The 21,122-nt window shown below is 40.0% G+C and overlaps 3 protein-coding genes across 3 annotated transcripts in view; 1 reads left to right on the forward strand and 2 right to left on the reverse strand.

The window, feature by feature from the left end:
* The window catches only part of adra1aa (adrenoceptor alpha 1Aa), an 11,356-nt gene extending 9,048 nt beyond the window's left edge, over nt 1-2,308 (forward strand). The window contains exon 2 of the mRNA XM_010790072.1: nt 1,416-2,308. Coding sequence (XP_010788374.1) covers nt 1,416-1,954 — 539 coding nt within the window. The 3' untranslated portion in view covers nt 1,955-2,308. The remainder of the gene's footprint in view (nt 1-1,415) is intronic.
* A 3,025-nt stretch (nt 2,309-5,333) lies between these two features.
* Nucleotides 5,334-15,931, reverse strand: dpysl2a (dihydropyrimidinase like 2a). The gene is made up of 14 exons (XM_010790073.1): nt 15,599-15,931; nt 12,986-13,074; nt 12,700-12,884; nt 12,369-12,533; nt 12,051-12,112; nt 11,798-11,878; nt 11,643-11,711; nt 10,896-11,016; nt 10,629-10,785; nt 9,505-9,646; nt 9,216-9,386; nt 8,151-8,330; nt 7,834-8,038; nt 5,334-7,099 (listed from the first exon to the last, which is right to left on the reverse strand). Exons 1-14 carry the CDS (start codon nt 15,638-15,640, stop codon nt 7,008-7,010), a joined length of 1,761 nt encoding a protein of 586 aa, XP_010788375.1. The 5' UTR covers nt 15,641-15,931; the 3' UTR covers nt 5,334-7,007.
* Nucleotides 15,932-16,835: 904 nt separating this feature from the next.
* bnip3la (BCL2 interacting protein 3 like a) lies at nt 16,836-20,797 on the reverse strand. Its single transcript, XM_010790074.1, has 6 exons — nt 20,691-20,797; nt 19,338-19,608; nt 19,176-19,257; nt 18,989-19,095; nt 18,744-18,893; nt 16,836-18,426 (listed from the first exon to the last, which is right to left on the reverse strand). The coding sequence occupies exons 1-6, from the start codon at nt 20,740-20,742 to the stop codon at nt 18,378-18,380; spliced, it is 711 nt and encodes a 236-aa protein (XP_010788376.1). The 5' UTR covers nt 20,743-20,797; the 3' UTR covers nt 16,836-18,377.
* Between the last annotated feature and the right edge of the window lie 325 nt (nt 20,798-21,122).

Raw genomic sequence — 21,122 nt, forward strand, 5'->3', positions numbered from 1 at the left:
TGGACATCCTCCGGGACCATCATTTGCGAATAGGTCCAGATGTACACAAAACATCTGAACCTTTTCCGCATACTGGCCCAAGGGTCCCTCAGTGACACCCTCCACGACGACGCCCTTCATACCACCCTCCCCCAGAGATTGAGGTCCCGGTAGGTTAGAGACATGAGGGTTTCGCTCTCGACACAGGCCCAGGAGCGTCATTATTATTTCATTCCAGATATACCGAAGTACCAGACGCTGGAAGTCGTGAGTGAGCTAGCCAAGCGTGGCTCACAAAAAAGCTGATCCGTCGTTCCATGACCAGGACGGAATCCGCATTGATCCTCCTCAATCTGAGATTCGACAATCGGCCTGACCCTCTTTTCGAGTATCTTAGAGTAAACTTTCCCGGGGAGGCTGAGTAGTGTGATGCCTCTGTAATTGGCACACACCCTCTGATCCCCCTTTTTGAGGGGTCTGCCACTCCTTCGGTACTGTTTCCGACTTCCTCGCAATGTTGATGAGACGTGTCAACCATGACAGTCCCTCAACACCCAGAGCCTTCAGCATTTCTGGACGGATCTCATCCACCCCCGGGGCTTTGCCTCTGTGAAGTTGTTTGACGACCTCAGTGACCTCCCCCCGGGAGATTGGTGTCGATCCCCCGTCATACTCCAGCTCTGCCTCTAACATAGAGGGCGGAGTTGTCGGGTTCAGGAGTTCCTCAAAGTGCTCCTTCCAACGCCCTAACAATCCATCAGTTGAGGTCAACAACGTCCCATCCTTACTGTACACAGCTTGGATGGTTCCCTGCTTCCCCCTCCTGAGGTGTCGGACAGTTTTCCAGAACAACTTTGGTCCTTTTCCATGTCTTCTCCGAACTTCTCCCACACCCGCTGCTTTGCCTCGGCCACGGCTGAGGCTGCTGCCCTTCGGGCCTGTCGGTACCTTGCAACTGCCTCGGGAGTCCCCCGGGATAACAAATCCCTGAAGGCCTCCTTCTTCAGTCGGACAGTAATAATATGTAACTCAATTTTATACATATTTAAGGGGGTCCCTACGTGCTCTGTTTCTCTTTTAGCAAAGATAGGCTACTTTGCCTGAAAAAGGTTGAAAACCCTTGCTTAATAAGATCCCAGATACCTGTAAAACAAATTGCCACTTTGTGTTTCGAAAAAGCGTCGGCCTGATAACAGTCCAAATTTGGAACTATGGAAAATAATACCGGTTTAACGTTAGCATGATAGCATTGTCTTTGAGAGAATGTTTGCAAACTGATATAGCATTTTAGTTCATATTGCATCTGGTAGCGTGGGAGTTCACCTTTGTTTTCCAATCAATGTAACTCCATGTTTTAGAGAAGAATACAGTTTTAATAGTGTATTGTTCCTTCTGCTGTAATGTTTATCACTGTCGTGTGTCTTTTGTTCCCACAGGCGCCATCTTCCCCGCATACCGACCTTCAGAAACTGTCTTCAAAATCACCTTCTGGCTTGGATACTTCAACAGCTGCATCAATCCCATCATCTACCCGTGCTCCAACCAGGAGTTTAAGAAAGCTTTCCAGAGATTACTCGGAGTTTCCTGTCTGAGAAAGACTCCCATACTCCCCCAACATCCTCTGAGCGCAGGTCAGAGCCAAGCAAGGGGTCAAAGCCAGCCTCTTAATCTGGGTCTGGACAGCAAGGGGGCTCCCTGTCGGCTCAGTACCTCTTCCTCGGTGGCCCTGTCCAGAACCCCGTCCTCCAGGGACAGCAGGGAGTGGAGGGACTTTTCTGGAGGCCCAAAAAGCGGATCAGGGCCAGGCGAGAAGAGCAGGGATAAAGTGGCCAAACTCTGCAGTAAAAGCTTCCATCGGAGCTGCTGCTGCATCCTCAGAAGTGGGACTCCCCCGCACGAGCCCCCTCCTGTCGGAAACCTTCCCACGATTAAAATCCACCAACTGTCCCTCTCAGAAAAAGGAGAGCCTGTATAAGCAGTAATCCGTCATCCATTAGTCATGACTCCACTTTCAAGGTCACAGATGAGAAAAGATTTCCTTTTGCTCCGTTGGATGAGCTGTGTTGTATTGGTGGCCTCTTTGAAACATTAAAGTCTCAACTTTTATATAATTCTGTGATTTTCTGTGAATACATGTTTGTCATACATACTATATCTGATACCTTTAAGAAGACGGCTTTTTTGCTTTTCAACACAAACTACTCGCAGAATACAACTTGGGAGAAAAGAAAAAATAAATGTCCTTGAAGTCAACATCGTAAAGAAACTAAACTTACTACTAAGATTTTTTAAAGTTTACATATTTTATATGAGAGAAGACCAGGTAAAATGTACAAAACAAAACAAGAGTGTTTTATTTGTTGTATGTATGATTTCACCAAATGTTTCAAAATGCTGGTCAGTGGTGCTCTCCAAAATATGTTGTTTCTGTATTCAAAATGATGTCGGTGTTGCTCCGTACAAAATAAATACCAAGAAACCTTCTCATATTATTATACATTTGTACATACTCCTATAAAAGGGATTTATAAGGACATTTTTGGACTCTTTCTCGTTTATTTGTTGGATGATTCACTGAATAGCCTCTGAAAACGTCTAATTCATCTTGTCACATTCCCACCATATCATGCCCCCTCCGAGCAGTGCCAGATGGACGTCTTAATATACTTCTGTGACCCCAATCCTGACCGGCCCACAAGCCTCTTAAAAAAATCCATCCGATTTAGAGATGTCGCATTTAGTCATACAGTTGCAGACATTCTTCTCTCAGGCCTTGTTTAAATACTTGTTTTTAGCTGCCGTACACATGCAAAGTCTTGACCTTTATACTCTGCTGCTGTGGGTGCTGTTTACCAGTGTGCAAAGGTGAAAAACTGAATTTGTTAGTGGGAGTTTCGAGGCTGCAAAGTTTCACTCTGTTTACGCAGAGGCATCAAAGGGCAAGAGGACAACCTCTGCCGACTATATTGATTTGTTTTTCTCCCTCTGTAGTACCAAGATGAACTCCCTTTGCAAGTGCGAGAGAGATAAGATGCAGTCGTGTGTTAAGTGCAGCAGTTTCCCACAGGAGAGTCAGCGAGAGTGCTTGTCTGTGTCCGCGTTGTCATTGTCATGTCTGTGAACCTGTAGATCACACCAGCTCTGGGCAGAAAGAGCGGAAGCATCCAGCCGCAGCAATAAACTATGCAGATGGTACAGATGACCTAATTCACCCCCATCTATTGTCACTGTGTGCAGAGAGCGTTGGCATTATGCACAAAACCTCATCTAATGAACACCTGTGTGCCAGGATTTATAAAGATACATCATCGTTCAAATGCAATAGCTATAATGAACACCAAATTAGATCTGCAACCTCGTAGGAGCCATATATAGACTGGAACAAAGTAAGAACAACCCATCATTTGTTTTACCTGCACTTCCTTATTATATATTTGGTTAAATGATCAAAAGTGTGCATTCTACATATCCTCAGTATTATTTTAAACCTCTGTTAGAAGATTAAGCACTTAACGTTCAATTATTGTCTCCAAAGGGGAAGGAAATTAATCACAAATGCTTATAGTTTTATATTAATGTACTTGACGACAAATCAGTTATTGACTTAATAACAGCGGTGTGTGTGTTTCCGTGGATTAAAAGCATTGCAATCACTGCTGGTGACTCATGTTTGCACACTTGAGGGCTCAAAGTCTTCATTATTAATATTCTTTTGATTTTTTTTAAAACAATGTCACATTTTGGTCAGCAAGTCAAAACACTCCTTTAATGTTGAAAAATCAGTCATAATACAAATACTACAACCAATAATAATATAAATAATAATGAATAGTACAATTATTGCTATTACTACTACTACATTACATTTCATTTGGGTGACGCTTTTGTTTACTAAAGCGACTTACGTGGAAGGGGAAAAAACCATAAAGATTCAAACTCAGAAAATTCAAACTCCGAAGTGCAGATACTTCAACCAAGTCATACTGTTGTAGTACTAGTACTGCTACTACTACTACCACTACCACTATTACTACTACTACTACTACTACTACTACTACTACTACTACTACTACTTATAATAATAATAATAATAATAATACAATTAAAACAATACATTTTAATACAATAATAAAAATGAATAAAATATGTTAAATTAATAAGTATAGTAGCATTAAAATTAAAACGTATAATTGTAATAATGCAATAAACTATAATAATAATAATAATAATACAATTCAAACTAATAGTAGTGGTTACATTATAATTCAAACTATTAATAATAGTAATAATAATAATAATAATAAAATAAAATAAAAACAGCAAACAAAAACATATTGTTTTTTTTCACTATAAATAAAAACTAATAACACATGTAAAAAATAATTACAATAATAATATTACAATAAATAATAATAATACATATTTATATATTATTATTATTAATATTAATTTGAAACATAAAAATAAATAAATCAACATCAATAAATACGCTTCCCGATGCTTTTTGATGTCTCTTTTAAGCTTATCATGCAGTCCCAGAGTCCTAATTGGACAGATTGGCAAACAGCCAGTGGGTTTCTCTAGTCACAGTTCTGTTTCCGATGAGCGCATTCACTGTGACGTTGTCCTGCTCAATTCACTTGACTGGCAGCGTCCCTGCAGGTGAATGTCTGAGGTGGAGGAGCAGCAGAAGGCTGCACATCACGACTCTGTGCCTCCACCTAGTGTCTCACCGCCTCTCTGAGTCACACCATTCAGATTCACAGGGAGGTTTATTGGCAAGGTGGTTTAAGGAATTGTCTTGTTGTTTGGTATGCACAGTCATAAATATAAACTAGAAATACTATATAAAATACTACAAGAAATGTGTACAATATAACTGAATTTTGGAACGAGAGAGCTTTACAGTTTTGTGCAAAATGTGCAAGGGTATCTACCGCCTGGATGTGGCGTCACTTACAAAAGTAGTTGTCCAAATTTGAAATTGATAACATTTAATGTTGTTCTTCAAATATTTTTGGGATTTTTGGTAAATGATCTTTGAAGGTTCCTAGAAAGGATTGCATACATATTACGACAATAGAGATAGGACTCAGTAGGTAGGCTTTTAAATAATTACTCCAATATATGCTTTTGTGACAGGAACTCATGTTTAATCAGGGGTGAAAACATTCTAAGAGCTTTTTCTTTACTAAAAGTATCCAAAAAAATGTCACCCTTTGCTTATATTATTTCAATAAAAATACACAAGTTTTAAAAAGAATGATAGGGTTGACAATTACGTGATTGTTATAATAAAATTATGTGTGATGAACTTGTGTATATAAAATAAAATAAAGACTCAATACCATAAGTTTCATTTTTATTACTTTAATCCACTGAAGTCAACACAGATAGGGTCGAATGCTGACAAGACCGACGATTCCCTCCCCAAAAACCCTGGTATCCTACAAAACATACATGACCGATTAGAGTATCACACTTGCTGGGAGAGGGGTAACAACAGTGCTCAACATCACAACTCAAATACCATCACCAGGACACTTCCCCCAATGCAAATCACTTCACATTATAGCTTGGCATACAAAAACTACACTTGACAAGGCAATGAGGAAGAAACAGTCTAGTGTTTTACAGTATGGCCGCACAGTGCCGTGACACCGACAACGTTTTTGTGGTTTGGTGAATACAACGTACTACCTCGAGTGGATGTGGTGCGGTAGAAGGGATAAGAGAGGAAAAACAGGGATATCTGATTATTCATTCACGACACTAACACCGAGAACAATGGACAAATCATCAGCACACTGTGAGGGACTTCATATACATACTGAATTTTCATCAGGTCTCAAAGTTGGTGTTTCCACTTCTTGAAATAGCCTTCATAGATACAGTGTGCTATCAATATCTTACAGAACAGGCAGGCAAGTATTTCCAACAAATATCCTAAAACATACAGACAAAGCCATTAATACAAAATAAAAAGTTGCAAGCTCACATACATTTTTTATTATTTTGGATTGGTGCAAAATAAATTCTGAAGGAATGGTGACTGCTGTGTGTGTGTGTGAGAGTGTGTGAGTGTGTGTGAGGACATCATCTGCACATTTACAGCAATGGTCATATAGCACCATGTGCAGAGAGCGCTGTCGGCAAACTTCACATTTGTATGTTACCTGAACAATTATACACCGTTCTGATTATTGGAAGCATTTTGCTCTGACAACCTTTAAACAAACACCAGGAAAACACAAAATGTTGAAATGAGGGAAAAGGTTCTCAGACAAATTGTTATGTGCCAGTTGAATGAGTGGTTTAACCCTTAAATACCCTTTCTTTTTATTTCAGCGCTTCCAAAAATGACAAAGTGAAAAAAACCATATACAACACAATATAAAAAAATAAAGAAAGTGCAACTATAACACGAAAGGAAGACCAAGCTGAATTGTTCTGCTGTACCTACACACAAAACAAAATACTGCAGAATTAGGATATACATATACATAGTGATATTCTAGGGTCACCTTTCATGACTAGTATTTTCAGTTTTAACAGTTTTTGTACTAAAACAGCCATTTTACAGAGTTACAACACCAGTGCATTCTTCTGCGGGGAATGGACAGCACGTTAAGAAAAAACGTAAACACTTGCAGTTTCTAAAAAAACCTTCTTGTCCAACTAACTGATCTTTTCCGTCAACTTTCCGAGCCAAGAGGGCAAATAACCAGCTCAAACATGCACAGCAGAATTTATACAAAAATGTAAACAAATTAAATTAATCAATAATCAAAATTAGGCTTCAAAAGCAGCAAAAAAATAAAGACGCTTCAATTAACTTGATCTTCCTTGACAATGGAAAATGACAGGAAAGATGTGACGTAGTGGTGGTGTGTGAAGAGGAATGGACGGAGTGCTTGTGGGTGAGGAGCAGGGTGGAGTCGGGGGTGACCAGATATGATGTGGCGGCAGTGGGAGGGGCCTCTGGTCCCAGGCCGCCCTGCGTCCTCCGCCTCACGTGAGTAAAGAGCTTAGCCGAGGTTGGTGATGTTAGCTCTTCCACCGGGAGGAGCCACGATGCGCTGAGTGTTGCGACGAGGAATGTTGTCGTCAGTTTGGGCGCCTAAAAAATAAAAAATATAATACACTGGGTTACTGCAAGATAAAGTCGAGAGATTTTAAAACCTCTTTAAGACCACATAGAATGGAAATTGATAGCGATTTGTACTAGGGTCACACTAGAAGAAGTATAAAGTAAAATTGGCTGCTAATGGATAAAACAAAGGCCAATAATTATTGGAAATGAATACATTCACATGTTTAAACAGGACAAAAGTAGTTCATAAGAAGATGGTGCTGAGTAATATATTAATATTATATTGATATTGGGATACGAGGCAATATATGAGATGGTATTGTTTTAGATTGTAGTTATCCTAATATAGCATAACGTTTACTTGTCCTGGTTATAAAAGTTGCATCATATTAACTTTTTTTCCTTTTCTGAAAATACCAGACTGTTCTAACTGTTCATGTACGTATGTACCTTTACCCACATTACAGAAATGATATCGTCATTACTGAAGATTATCATTTCAAACATCTCATTTTTAACTCTAAAAATCAGGAAACATCACGGATGTGCTCAGGGAAATTCTGGATAATTATGTGATATTTTGTCACCGTTCTTCCACCAAGCAAAAAATAAATACATTTAGATTAATTATATGACTCCTATTGCAGTAAACAGTTAGCAATTTTACCTTTAAAAATCGATTCCATTTTATTGATACCTATGCAGACTTTTGTAGTCCTAAATGTACGTTTTTTTTTAATGAAACTTGTGCTTTCACTCACCGGACAGACTGAAGCTGGACTGGTGGAGGTTGCGCACCGGCTGGGGCCCGGCCTGCTGCTGCTGCTGCTGCTGCTGCTGCTGCTGCTGCTGCTTGGCAGGGGACGTCTTCACTGAGGACACTGTTGACATCATCTTTGGAGTCACAGTCACCTCACACACCGGCCCGTCATAGTGGCCCCTGGGGACTCCTCGCAACTCTGTGAGCTAAACATACAGGACGATTCATCAGACCACAAGCCGTGTTGTTCACCAGCTTCCTTATATGATCAGAATTAACATTAGTGTCTGATTAGAGGTGTGACAACATGGAACTCACCCTGCTGCGAGCCTTTATCCTCTTGTAGACATGGTCAGAGAAGGGCTTACGGCTGATGTAGCGCCCGCAGCCCTCGGTGGGGTGGAGGCTGCCCTCCTCCAGCACTATCTTGCCCTGACTGATCACCACCACTGGACCCCCGCGCACCTCTGTGCCCTCAAAGATGTTGTACTCCACAGCCTGGGAAAAGAAGAGATTGATCAGAAGAAGGCCTTTTGTGCCTAGTTAATATTATATATCAGTTTTTCCTGATACACGTTGTTCAATTATTCACTATGGATATCATGTAGCAGTACATCTAAGAGTTTATGTTTTGCTCACACAGGACACTGTTTTACTTCATTATCATAATAGATGAATAAAATAAAAGACAACTTGTAATCCCTGTTATAGTAAGTTTAACTACAAAGTTTGAACAGTAATCTGTATTTTTAAAGCTAATTTTGACCCAGATTCATTTTTTTCTGTATTGGTTTTAGACTATCTTTTGTTCCTCTCGTGGAAGTGTGTTACGTTATAAATAGACCGAATAAAACAGGTTAATACCATATACGGCCATTGCACCTTTCATCCGAACAGAGCTGCTTTAGCATGTTTTAGCACACAATGTGCTTTAGGCGCGTTCAAACCAAGTACTTTTCCCACAAAGGTTCCTGAGAACTACATTATCATTATTAGCATTAGCATTAGCCCAGCGCAGAAACGCAGAGAGACTAACTTATGACAACACAAAATAAAACATGGGAGCGGTGGAGATGTGTATACGCCGTGAAGTTGTTTGCGGCCTGCCAGTAAACCCAAAGCAGAAGAAGAAGAAGTGACGTCAGCGGCTTCATTTGCCTAATCCACACCCAGGAACTAATTTCCAGTGTGAACGCGATCTGTACTTAGTTCATGAGAACTAAAGAGTTCTCAGGAACCTTTGTGGGAAAAGTACTTGGTGTGAACGCGCCTATTGAAGCCCATTACATACAACCTCAAGAACAAGCTCTCAACATGTCTACAGTACATCAATGATTAAAGGCACTGTGGATACGACTAAAAGCAGCAGAGTAGCCCTCTGACCAGGTTGTGGGTCTTCGCTGAGATGATCTTCGTCATATCAGGGTCCCACAGCACGAGGTCGGCATCGGACCCCACAGCGATGCGGCCCTTGCGGGGGAACAGGTTGAAGATCTTGGCTGCGTTAGTGCTGGTCACCGCCACAAACTGGTTCTCATCCATCTTGCCAGTCACCTTTTAGGAGAAGAAACCACATCTTAACATTTTTAAAGCTTTACAAGGTGATTTGCTCTCAATGACGTGATGATAGGAATTTTTGGATTTTGTGTAAAGTGGGTCAGATCAAACTCACCACACATTTGTCCCAGATCAGAGACATCCTCTCCTCAGTGCCGTTGGTGCCCTCTGGGATCAGGGTGAAGTCATCTTTACCGATTGCACGCTGAGAAGTCTGGAAAGTGCAGTGAGCACTACCAGTCACCTGCAGGTCCCCACTAGAGAAGAAGGAACAAAAGAAGAATAAGGATTCATTTCACATAAATACTCATGAAGCTGTGACATTTACATGCTAATTTCAATTATTAGCTTTGTGTATTTAAAGGGTAAAGCCCTAGATGACATATGAAGATGGACAACATTACAGCTCCCCAAAAGGAAAGACAACAGATGGCTCCTTCTCAGTGTTTATAGATTGGGCTTTTATTTCATTTTCATTTATTTTTTTACTTGAGAACATTTCAGTCATTTAAGTAAGTTCTTATCACAATGATGTATGTTAAAATGTTAATTATACTGATTAGTTTGGTTTGAATTACCGGTAGTCATTTTATGCAAACAAAATTAGGAGGAAATGTCATGTTTGATTTGACAGTTTCTCTGAGTGAAGTAGTCTCATAGCCTTGGGCCCAGGAATTTGTATTAGCTGTGATGATTGTCTTTTTGGAAAAATAGATATGACGTTATATGAGGATCTTTATAGAGACATCTGTAAATAACATATCTCTTTAAAGAGTCAATAGTATGTTCACTAACGGTGTTTCTAGCTACTAGGTAAATTGCAACATTTACACTGACAGTACGGTTAGTCATAGGTGTCGGACTGTTGTGTTTTTATATCAGTGTTAGAAGACAAGCAGATTACGTTTCTGAAACAGGAGTCACAAGTTTGTGTAGTATAAGTTTCAATTAGATTACAAATGTTCATATAGAGATATTATTGTTACTAATTGTGCTTTCTAACCTAGCAGCTAGGAGGCTAACACTAACAGGTCGTGGCCTTGCTCGGCTTATGATTGGCGTGTGTGTGGGGGGACCCCTACACTAATACACAGAATTACATCAACATTTGAAGATGGCAGCTCCAGTAGCTGGAGGCACGTCATCGCTGTACAGTCTTTGAGTATAGCTAGATAAAAATAAAATGCAGCTCTCAGCAGTAAGATGTCAAAAAGTGCTCCAGCTATCTTTAGCTCCTACCATGACAGCAGAGAGTTGAGGTAGTCGGGGGTGGTGGGATCAGGGCTGAGCGGGGGAGAAGTCACATAGGAGGCAGCCTTCGCCCAGTTCTTGCTCCAGTAATGGGTACCATCTGTGCCCAAGCTGGCAGAAATGGGCTCTCCGTAAACCACGGCACCTACAGGGGATGACAAGATGATGACAGCGGAATATGTGGGAATCCAGACGGACACAGGTACAGGTTAACTGTTGAGTAGTAAAGAAAAAGCTTAAAATGTCCCTTCTTACCCTTTTTCCTGGCGAGGGCAATCACATCAGCAGCACTCTTGCTCATCACCTTGGTGATGTAGAGGGGACAGTTGGTCTGGTTGGCTATGGTGACAGCGCGATTGACTGCCTCTGCCTCCACCTGCACACACAGACAGATTAATCAGAAGTCTGGTTTCTCAAGCATCTCTTCTCGCCTCCCACCTTAAGAACTGACTTCTAATATTACTGCTGGTTTATAAAGCACTGAATGGTTTAGGGTCAAAATGCATTTCTGATCTCCTGCTAAGTAATCGCCCAGAACTCTAAGGCCTTCTGGTTCAGCTCTGCTTTCTGTCCCCAGAGTGAGAGCTAAACATGGAGGAGCAGCGTTCAGTTATTATGTTCCAAATATCTCGAGCAAACTCCCAGAAAACTGCAGGTCCGCAGCAACTCTCACCTCTTTTCAATCCAGGCTCAAGACTTTTCTTATGCTGCTGTCAATAATTAAATCAAATAACTATATCATACACTGAGCTGTAACTTATATTCTTGTTTTTTATACGCATCTTCTAATTTGAGCTCATTTAATTACATTCTCTTGGCTTTTTAATGACTTTTGATGTGTTTCTGTTGCACTATATCTTAATGCTTTTACTGTTTGTAAAACACTTTAAATTGCCTAATTCAAAATGAGTTATATAATAAAGTAGCCTTGCCTACACTGTACATTATCACAAAACCTATACTCCTTTGGCTAGCTTTTAAAATCCAGCCCTCTTTTCTTACCTCCTCTGGGCGGCTGAGCACATGGCCTTCAGGGCCAGTGATCCCCAGCTCCAGGATACGTCTCTGCTCCTAAACAATCCACACAAGGACATTATAATCCAAAATATCAACGACTTCTTACAGCTTATACTTGACAGACTTTGTGGTTCTGTTACCTCTGCAATGATGTCTCCATTTTCAGCATGCACCTGAGCAATGGCTCCAAGGTCTCTGATGACACTTAACACCTCGTAGATCTAAAAGAAAATGATGCACACGGGTCACGTTGTAGGCAATTTGTCCACCAGAAAAACAACTAACAGCCTCATAAAAACATTAGCTACGACAGACAGCGGTAGAGCCCGCTTATATCTCTGTGGGACTAATAAAGGTATTCTGATTCTGATATCAAGCTGAAGCCGAGCATACCTGAGAGTCAGAAAGTTGGAAAACATCCTTATAAGCCAAATAGACCAGGAAAGAGTTGACACCTGAAGATAGAAAACGTATGAGAGAAAACAGCCAAAGGTGGAATAAAGAAAGAAAAAGAAAGAAACCCCAGAGCAAGTCAAATCAAAAGGATAAAAATGACAAAGCAGAAATATTGAGTTGCTATTTTATTGTCTGTGAAAAGTTGTTTACTTGTCCCCCACATGCAACGTCTAAGAGACACTTCTGTGAAAGCTAAGTCAGTGATATTTGGATTTGATGAAAGAGGAGAAGAAACTTAAAGTGTTGACTCCGTACCATGGTCCTTCACCAGGGTCTCCATCTCCTCCTGAGTGCCTGTGTTCCAGCTGGTGATGTCCACATGCAGGGAGTAGTCGCAGCAGGACTTGCTATCGGCCCACTCCCTCCACTGTTTGAAAGCTGCAACCAGGCTGACCCCAGGCTCCGGCACCACATGGTCAACTATAAAACACAAACAAACAGGTTGGATTTAATGTGCACATCAAACTGCAAAAATGAGATCATACGCTCCATGGCACGCAAATGTGCAACGAGATAATCCAGAATACTAAGCTTTAAAACGAGGGTTTCAAAAAACACGTGGGATGATGTGTGATGTAATACGTACTGATCATAGTCGTCCCCCCAGACAGGGCCGCCTTGGTTCCCTGGTAGAAGTCATCGGCTGACACCATGCCCCGGTCAGGCATCTGGAATCGGGTGTGCACGTCAATACCACCAGGCATCACCATCCTCCCATGAGCCTCTATGATCTTAACCCCACCAGGAACAATGAGGTTGTCACCAATTTGCCTAAAGGAGGAAAAATAAAGAGAAAAACAGGATCAGGCTGATGCTAAGATCATTTTTGTATCCACTAAATTATTATTTGTCAATCTTCAAATGAAACATACTTGATGACTCCATCCTCCATGTAGATGTCAGCCAGGAATGACTGATCATCGTTCACAATCTTTGCTCCTTTGACGAGGAGACGGTCACTCTGAAAGGAGGAGACACAAATCAAGATTACCCATAAAAACAAATTATCCAGAAATCAGCAGAATAATAATAATATTAATAATAATACTAATCAGAGTAAAAGAGCAATAAATCAATGCTCTTAATCACTTGCAGATAAATAAACTACTCCATGATTCAACAGGTCATTTGAAGACAAATGACTTTTTAAGAATAGAAAAAGTACCTTGGGTCAACTCAAGTGTTTCATTAATATCAATTTCCTGGTTTGTTCAGAACACTCAAACCTGTCCTACATGATTAATTCACACAAATTCCTAGTTTGAAAGGAGGGAATAAGTCTTGATCAAAACCTTGAGTAAGTGCGCAAACTCTTGAGTGGCACAATTAACTCGATCAGTATGAGATGAAAGGAGAGCTCACGAGGCTGGCCTACTTCTCCTACAGGCTTCCCGGGGTCTCTGAGGAACGTGGGGAGAGCTAATGAAGACAAGGGTGGCTCACTGCAACCCTCCCAGCAGGAAACACTGATGTCCAGAGTGGACAGGGACAGCATTAGGTATATTAATAATAGTTGCATTGACAATAGGCCATCAATAAGTGGGTCGTAAAACCTATCCTCTCAAGCTCAAACAGGCTTTTGTTGCGCATTGCCGTAGTCCTTAAATTCATGAATGAATGAATAACTATGTAATATATATATAGGTATGTTCTTCTCTGCAGTAAAGATCGAGATTAATGCTTTAACAGAACTGAATTAATTACTAAGAAATTAATGTACTTATCAAAGGGCTCAGTGTTAAGCACAGTCTGCTCTAAATGTAATAGTGTTACATAAACTAAAAAGGTGTTCTATTATTAGCCTAGCCACATTCATTAATGTTGGCTAAAATAATAGAAATACCTGTCAGTGTCACGTAATTATATTTAGTAGCACAACAAACTCGGACCTCCGGGATCACATTTTGAAGACCTCTTAACATTTGTTCCACAAAATAATGCATAACTATAATTGTTTAATTCTTAACTATTAAACACTAGAATCGTATCGTATTTTATAAAATCTTGTCCAATCTTAATTGCCAACTATTTTCATTTAGTAAAATATGGAATTAGTAAAATTATCTGATTCCAGCTTCTTTTAAATGTGATTATTTTTTCTGTATATTTGCTCGTCTAGGACCGTAAACCTAACATCTTTGAGTAGTGGAAGTAACAATAAAAGGCTTTTAAACTAAAGAAGATACATATTGAATTTTGTATCAGCATTATCATCATTACTGCATAAATGTATGGCTGTAACGAGTAATAATTTCACTCTCAGTTGCAGCATGTTTTTCTTAGTTTGTTTAAATGTTCAATAAGACATTACATGTCAATGAATTAGCAATATTTAGTCTTGTTAACTGAATCCATTATAAATAATAGGACACAAGTGTAATTATTAAAACTATTGTTTGCATTGACTGAGAAAAAGCCATTCATAATAACTCCTGTTGCTGTCGTTATATGGACAGATAATTGGACTGTGTGGTGGTACTATGGTGGCACTAGATACAACTGTATGTTTGAATGAATTCAGTTCCTTTTGTTTAAGGACAAAGCCCAATGTTGGTGTTTTGTCGAGAGATCTGAAAAGTGAAACCCTATGCTTTGTTCCAAACTAACAAGTGGTGTGTGAAGACCCCTAGGGTCTGCATGTTGTGTGCCGGATGTTAGGACAGCATGTACATAACCTGCCTCTACCTGTGAGAGATAACTACCTCTTTCCCTGGCCAACACCTTTTATAAGACAGTTTGTTGAATATTAAATTATCAAACTCAGTCTATATGCCACAGCTCTCTGGCTTATGCAGCTGACTGGTGTAAGCTTAGGGGGGGAAAAGGTTTGGATGGATGCTATCCAATGACCTACTTTCCAAAAGAGGTTTTACTTATTTTAACTATCACGGCATCCCTACTGTACGCCCTTAATACTGTGGTTTCTGGTTGAAAAGCTGCACCACAAAAGCAAAACAGACAGTGTCAAATCCCTGAATTTCAAACAGCATACAATATAATCATGTTTAAATATTTCAACCCAAGCTTATTCCACCTGCAGCATGGGAAGATTGTGCAAACAAATAGCTCTGCAGAAAAGGGCTGAGGGGGATGTCAGAGGATGGAGGATAACAGAGGAGGGGATGGCAGTGAAGGAAGCTGCGTCTAACTACACCCTGCAAACTGACAGGGAGACAGAGGAGCAGCAATAAAAGCTATTGATGGAGGCTAAAACATCATTGCATTGAACAAAATACTACCCATCTCAACATGAGGACTTGTCAAAGAGATTAATGCAGTGCAAACCCACTGGCTGGTGATCATTGTTCATGGCAGGCTCTCTCATGTTGTGCAGGGCTACTGGTGACAGCGTCAATGTAAATGAATGGCTAAGCGATTGCTAGCTTTCGGTCTAATCCTGAGGCTCACTCACCGCACGTTGCAAAAAACACACCACAACCAAGGGATGCATGATATATATTTTTAAATAATGAAACAATACTCACTGTAATTCTCGGAATGTTCTTCTTTCCTTGGTATCCCGACATTTTGAAAATTCCTTTAACACAGCTGTGCCCTGCCTGCCTCTCGGCTAACGCTAGCTAGCTCTCTGAAACACCTCAGCTGCCAATGAAAGGATGAATGGATGCTCAACCAGTCGACGCCCTGGGCTGCCTGTGCCTATCTGACAATTCCTCACGCAAATAGATAAAGGTCCACTCAATGCAGCCTGAAAAATGCTATTAAATGAGTGGTTAAATCTTTTCCTAACAGTCCTATCCCAGGATTTACTGCTAGAATAGGTCCCTGAAGACCAGACAAGCACCAAGAAGAGAAGGGCCACAAAGAGGAACCGCGCATGCGCACTGCCCCGCCCTGCTCAGCTTTAGCTCCATGTTTCTTTGATGATTATCATCATCCTGGGGCTCAAACAGGTTAATAAGCATCACCTGTTTCATTTGCTGTAGTCCCACTAGCGGGTGTCTCAACGGTAACACATTTAAAATATATACATATAACAATTAAAGGCCAATAACCAGGCGTAAAAACAAGCGTCGGAACATAACTGAGTACATTTACTCAAGTCCCGCACTAATATATTCAGTAACAGTTACTTGTAGGATACTTAAGTACATGCTATTTTATGCTATTACCCCTCTACATTTTGTAGGCAAATATTGTCAAATAAGTATTACAGCTTCAGCTACTTTATAGATTTAGATTATTGCTACAAATGATAAACCAACTGATACATTATGGTTTCATTACATTTGACCCAGCAGCATTTAGCAGTAATTAAAATACACTCAACCAACTGCAACATTGAGGCGATGAACACATCCATGCATCAATGATTATGAAACAATAATGTAATAGATATGATGCTGAAATGGGCCCATGACTACTTTGGTACTTTGTCCACCTTTGGTAAAAACGTATCAAATACATTTCTATCAGTGGTTATATAAATTAACATAAATTAAAATGAATAGTCATATCAGGGGGAACTTTTAACAGCAAATGGTCACATGCGATGACCCTTTGCCCTGCCACATCATTTGTGATATGTTTTGTTAGCGTAAACAACTGAATATCTGTGAATCATGCTTACAAAATATTAATTAATAAAAACAATTGTGTCTCATCAATACACATCCATTAAAATGATACAATTCTCATTGATGATATGTAGGAGCTCATATTAATGATATTCAATTTCATTAGTAAAATAACTAGAGTCTATGAGCTTCAACCACTCTTTTATTTATATCTCAGCCGCTGTATACAGTACAAACTTTATTCAAATTCCAAAACGTTCTGTATTGCACACTGATTAACTGTACATAAGCCTGTTATGGTGACATGTTAATTGTATGTGTTAGCATAAGTTATAAATGCATTAAAGCTTCAATGCATGTTGAGCGCTTTCAAACCAATACTGCTTTTACTGTACATTATGATGAGTGATTTCCATATGATTCATTTACGTCATACATTTACAAACATTGACAAAAGAATCATCGAGTTATCCAATCAGCATCAATATACAGAAGTCGCATGCATTTTCTTCAGGAAAAGCTACTCTAGTTTTTCTGGAAGTTCTACACATAACGGACACTGTTTATCGTATCATATTATGTGAAAAGATTGAACAGTGTAACCTACATAAAATCAGATAACACTCTTTAATCAGGCCCCTGGAAATACCTTCCTCTGGTGGTTTCTGACACAGACGCTTCAGCAATTCAACGACAGCACATTACATACACTGACACAATGCTATGTAACAACAATGATATAATACGCATTAATATATCAATGTTTGAACAGAAAAACACAACGTAAAAGGTGTCTATTACATGGGGAAGATCACAGCTTAAATTATTTTCACATCTATAACTTTAAATACCTAAACATATCAGAAAAACAGTCTAAGATAAATCACCAATGTGCAGTGGTGAACGATAAACATTTGGCACTTTGCCATTGCTGCTATAGTATGTTAGAGAAGAAGATATGTAGGCAAAAAGGTCATAAAAAAAATAGCATATGGCCTGGTAAATTGCCATCCGCCCTAGTTTCCACTATCATAATATGCTCAAACAACCCCACTGTAAAATGTTGGAGCTACATACTAGATCAATGTGTAAGCTTTCCAACCTTAAAAAAAATACAAAGCTTTAAAAAGAAATCCTTTAGGAGTCAACATGTGTGGGATTTTTAAATGAATCCCACTGTGCAGCATTGTTTGTTCCCCCCCTCCCCAATAACTGCACCTCGGATGGTAGCTTTAAAAAGTTAAGGCGATAAAAGCCCCACCTGTTCCCAGAGCCAATTTAATTTGTTTGTTTTGCAGATATGGCGCATATTTTTGGTTTTGTACACTCTACCACGGAGTGGAGAGATGCAGACTGGGAGAAGGCCAGATTTCTCATAACACAAAATCAAAGCAAGTAGAGAAAACTTCAACCCTGAAGCCTGCTGAAATCAAATGCTTGTCACATATTTTTTTAATTGAACGGGATGAATAATGTTTTGCAGCTCTAATAGGATCAGTCATCTACTGGATTCAAGTTGATGCACAATGCTGCCCTGTGTCAAAATGTGATGGAGTGCAACCACATTACGCCAAGTGTATAACGCTATAACTACATCTACATAGGTGACAGAATTAGTTGCTGATTGGAAGGGAAATGTGGGCGTATAATAGATGCAGAGAGACAGCTTGACTACAGGAGGATGGTTGGAGACAGGAGAATATCCAGGCACTGCTTCATCTTCTATTCAGTAAGAGCTCGTGGAGGCTGTGGCAATTCTCTTTCCTATGTACACCCTAGGAAAAAAAAATCAGAACTTGCATGAAAAATGTGAAATATGTGTACAAACATGTTTCATAAACATTAGACTGCTTTATTAAAGCTCCAGGCCTAAGCTAAAGGTTTCAGATATATACACTGCCGTTATCTTTGACAGTTAGATATCTGTGCAGTTATACATTGACAATGACATAGAATATACTGTCCCTTTCCTAGGGCACATAACAAAGTCATAATAACATCAGAGCAGAATGCGAAACTTTTACTTGTTTCACTACTAAACCTTGGATTTATTACCCTGCATAAAGATAGAGCTGCATCAATCCTGACTTACCCGACACCAATAGCGAGGATGTGTGAGATGAGTAATGAGGGGATGAAGACTTTAAGGAATTCAGCAGAGAAGATGCCACCTTTCTTCATGGCTCCACTCTTCCTCATACTGAGAGATACTGAACGCCGGGGGTGCCTGAAGTGGAACTCCCTTTGAGGAATAATCAAACAACCAATGAATAAATGTAAAATAATAAATAAATAAATAAATAAAGTGAATCATTGTGGAGTTTATAGTTGGCTTACTTTGGTGGAACGTTTTCCGGTCTGCTCGACCAATCAGCAACCCAGTCCACTCCTTTGTTCATCAGGATGTCTTCGTCTCTGTCTTTCTCTGTACCATCGTCCTCTGACTGTAAAGGTGGAAGTTAAATATTTAGGTTTAAAATAAAAAACTCAAGAGTTAACTTAAGAGTTAAATGTGTTGTTTTACCTGACTATCTCTTGGGCTGGACATGTCCACATCAAACATAATCTGACCCTCATCCTGATCTGGACTTGGAGGCCTGTGAGGACTGAGTCAAGATATTGGAATGAAAAAAAGGAACTTGCAACAACAACCTTTAAAATGCATTTAATGGGCTGTTATCCCTACCTATTACAGGAGGAACTGCTTTGGCTGGATTCATGCTGTGCATCCAGGAGGATCTTTTCCATGTCTCCATTGTGAATAGAGGAGGATGACGGGACATGCTCTAGTCCTCCAATCAGGGTTTCATCACTCTCGGGCACCACGTCCAAGGACTGCAGAGTTTGACTCATGGCAGTATTTGCGTTTATTTGGTCTTCAGCGGGAGTTATTGGCATGTCAGTCTGCACGTCCTGGACCCCTGTGTTCCCATTAATCTCAAGCTCTACCCAAGAGCCTTGACAACACAAAGGTCAAGAGGAAGGAAAACGAGGAAATTAGGTTGTTGTCCAACAGCAAATCGCATGCAACAAAGAGACACGCCCCTGCCTCCTTTCAAATGGAAACAGCTGACCTACATTTCCTGCAGCACATACACTATGCATTTCAATGAACGGGCTGTGCACTGCATCAGTGTTTGCAAGCGTTTATTTGTGCCACTGCCCCACAAACAGCTTGCACATTTTACCCAGACAGGAGTAGGTTATGCAATGTCCTATGCACAACTTGGGTTAGCACCATATTAGCACACAATGTACACGTTATGATAACCCGAGCCGCCGTTTACGCCCGTTTTAGGTTTGTGCAAAATAATATATTTCTGCATTTCGAATGGATGACCGATGGCACATTTACCAGTAGGCTATGTCATCATCAGGGCTGCTCTCATGTGAGGTATTGCATAACTGTAGTGCAGTGGGAAAGAATCTGCCCAGGCATGTCGCTGTTCAAGCCGAGTGATATTTACACATACAAAGCGGGCGTCTGTTTTTCCTGTCAGTGTAAACGTTTTAGTCCATAAATACATTTTTGTCGACTCAAGCCTGAAAAAACCCTTTTCCAGTCAAGTGATTTATTGTTGTTTTCTGAGCGGTTAGCCAACAGCCTATTGTTTACCGTTATGCTAAGTTAGAAAGACGGTGGCCTGTTGAATAATAAGGCGACCAATGAGTAGGCGTTGAATTACATATTAATAAAAATAAATAAAAATAACATCAAATAAAAGCAGCATATATTTTTGTCTTTTGTCCCAACTTGTTTTCATTTTGGCCAGAGCCCGCCCATCTCCGACTCGCTTAAACGATTGGCTCTCCTTCCGTCAATCAAACATTTATCACAACGCGATTGGCTATCTTGACGATGACGTCAAACAACATCACTCTCCGCCCCTCCCAAAGAAGAGGAAATACCATAGCCGATTTAACTTTTACAATAAAATCTTCATTTCACGGAGATCCTAAAAAAAAACACACACTTATTAAGGATACATGGAGTAGTGTTTGTGAAGTGGAGGAAGATAAAACAGGCGGCGGTACTTACCGTGAAGCCCGGGCTCCTCGTTATTGTTTTGTTGAGCAGCAGCGGTGGACATGTTGACTACCAAGCTTCAGAATTCATCAACATGACACGCAGGCCCACTACGATGTACGCATGCGCAAAATCTGTCAAGAGTATTTCTCTTTATACATCTATGGTCCAGACCGATAAGAGATTAAAGGGCAGTCGCCAGTTCAGTGATGGATCATGTCAGAAAAACACAACACTCTTATTAGTTATAGTACAGTTAGTATAATTTCATTATGTATGCAGTATAGTACACACGTCTATTTATTTCACAAATCCACATATTTATATATTATTACTTTATACAGCATTGTCCACTCTGATTTAAGTCTGAACTAAAAGGTTGTTATCGGCTGGCCAATCATAATGTAAACTGCCTAAAATTCTGTATATTTAAATTGTGAATTA

Source organism: Notothenia coriiceps, unplaced genomic scaffold, assembly GCF_000735185.1.
Source record: "Notothenia coriiceps isolate Sejong01 unplaced genomic scaffold, NC01 NC01_scaffold00033697, whole genome shotgun sequence".
Classification (NCBI taxonomy): Eukaryota; Metazoa; Chordata; class Actinopteri; order Perciformes; family Nototheniidae; genus Notothenia; species Notothenia coriiceps.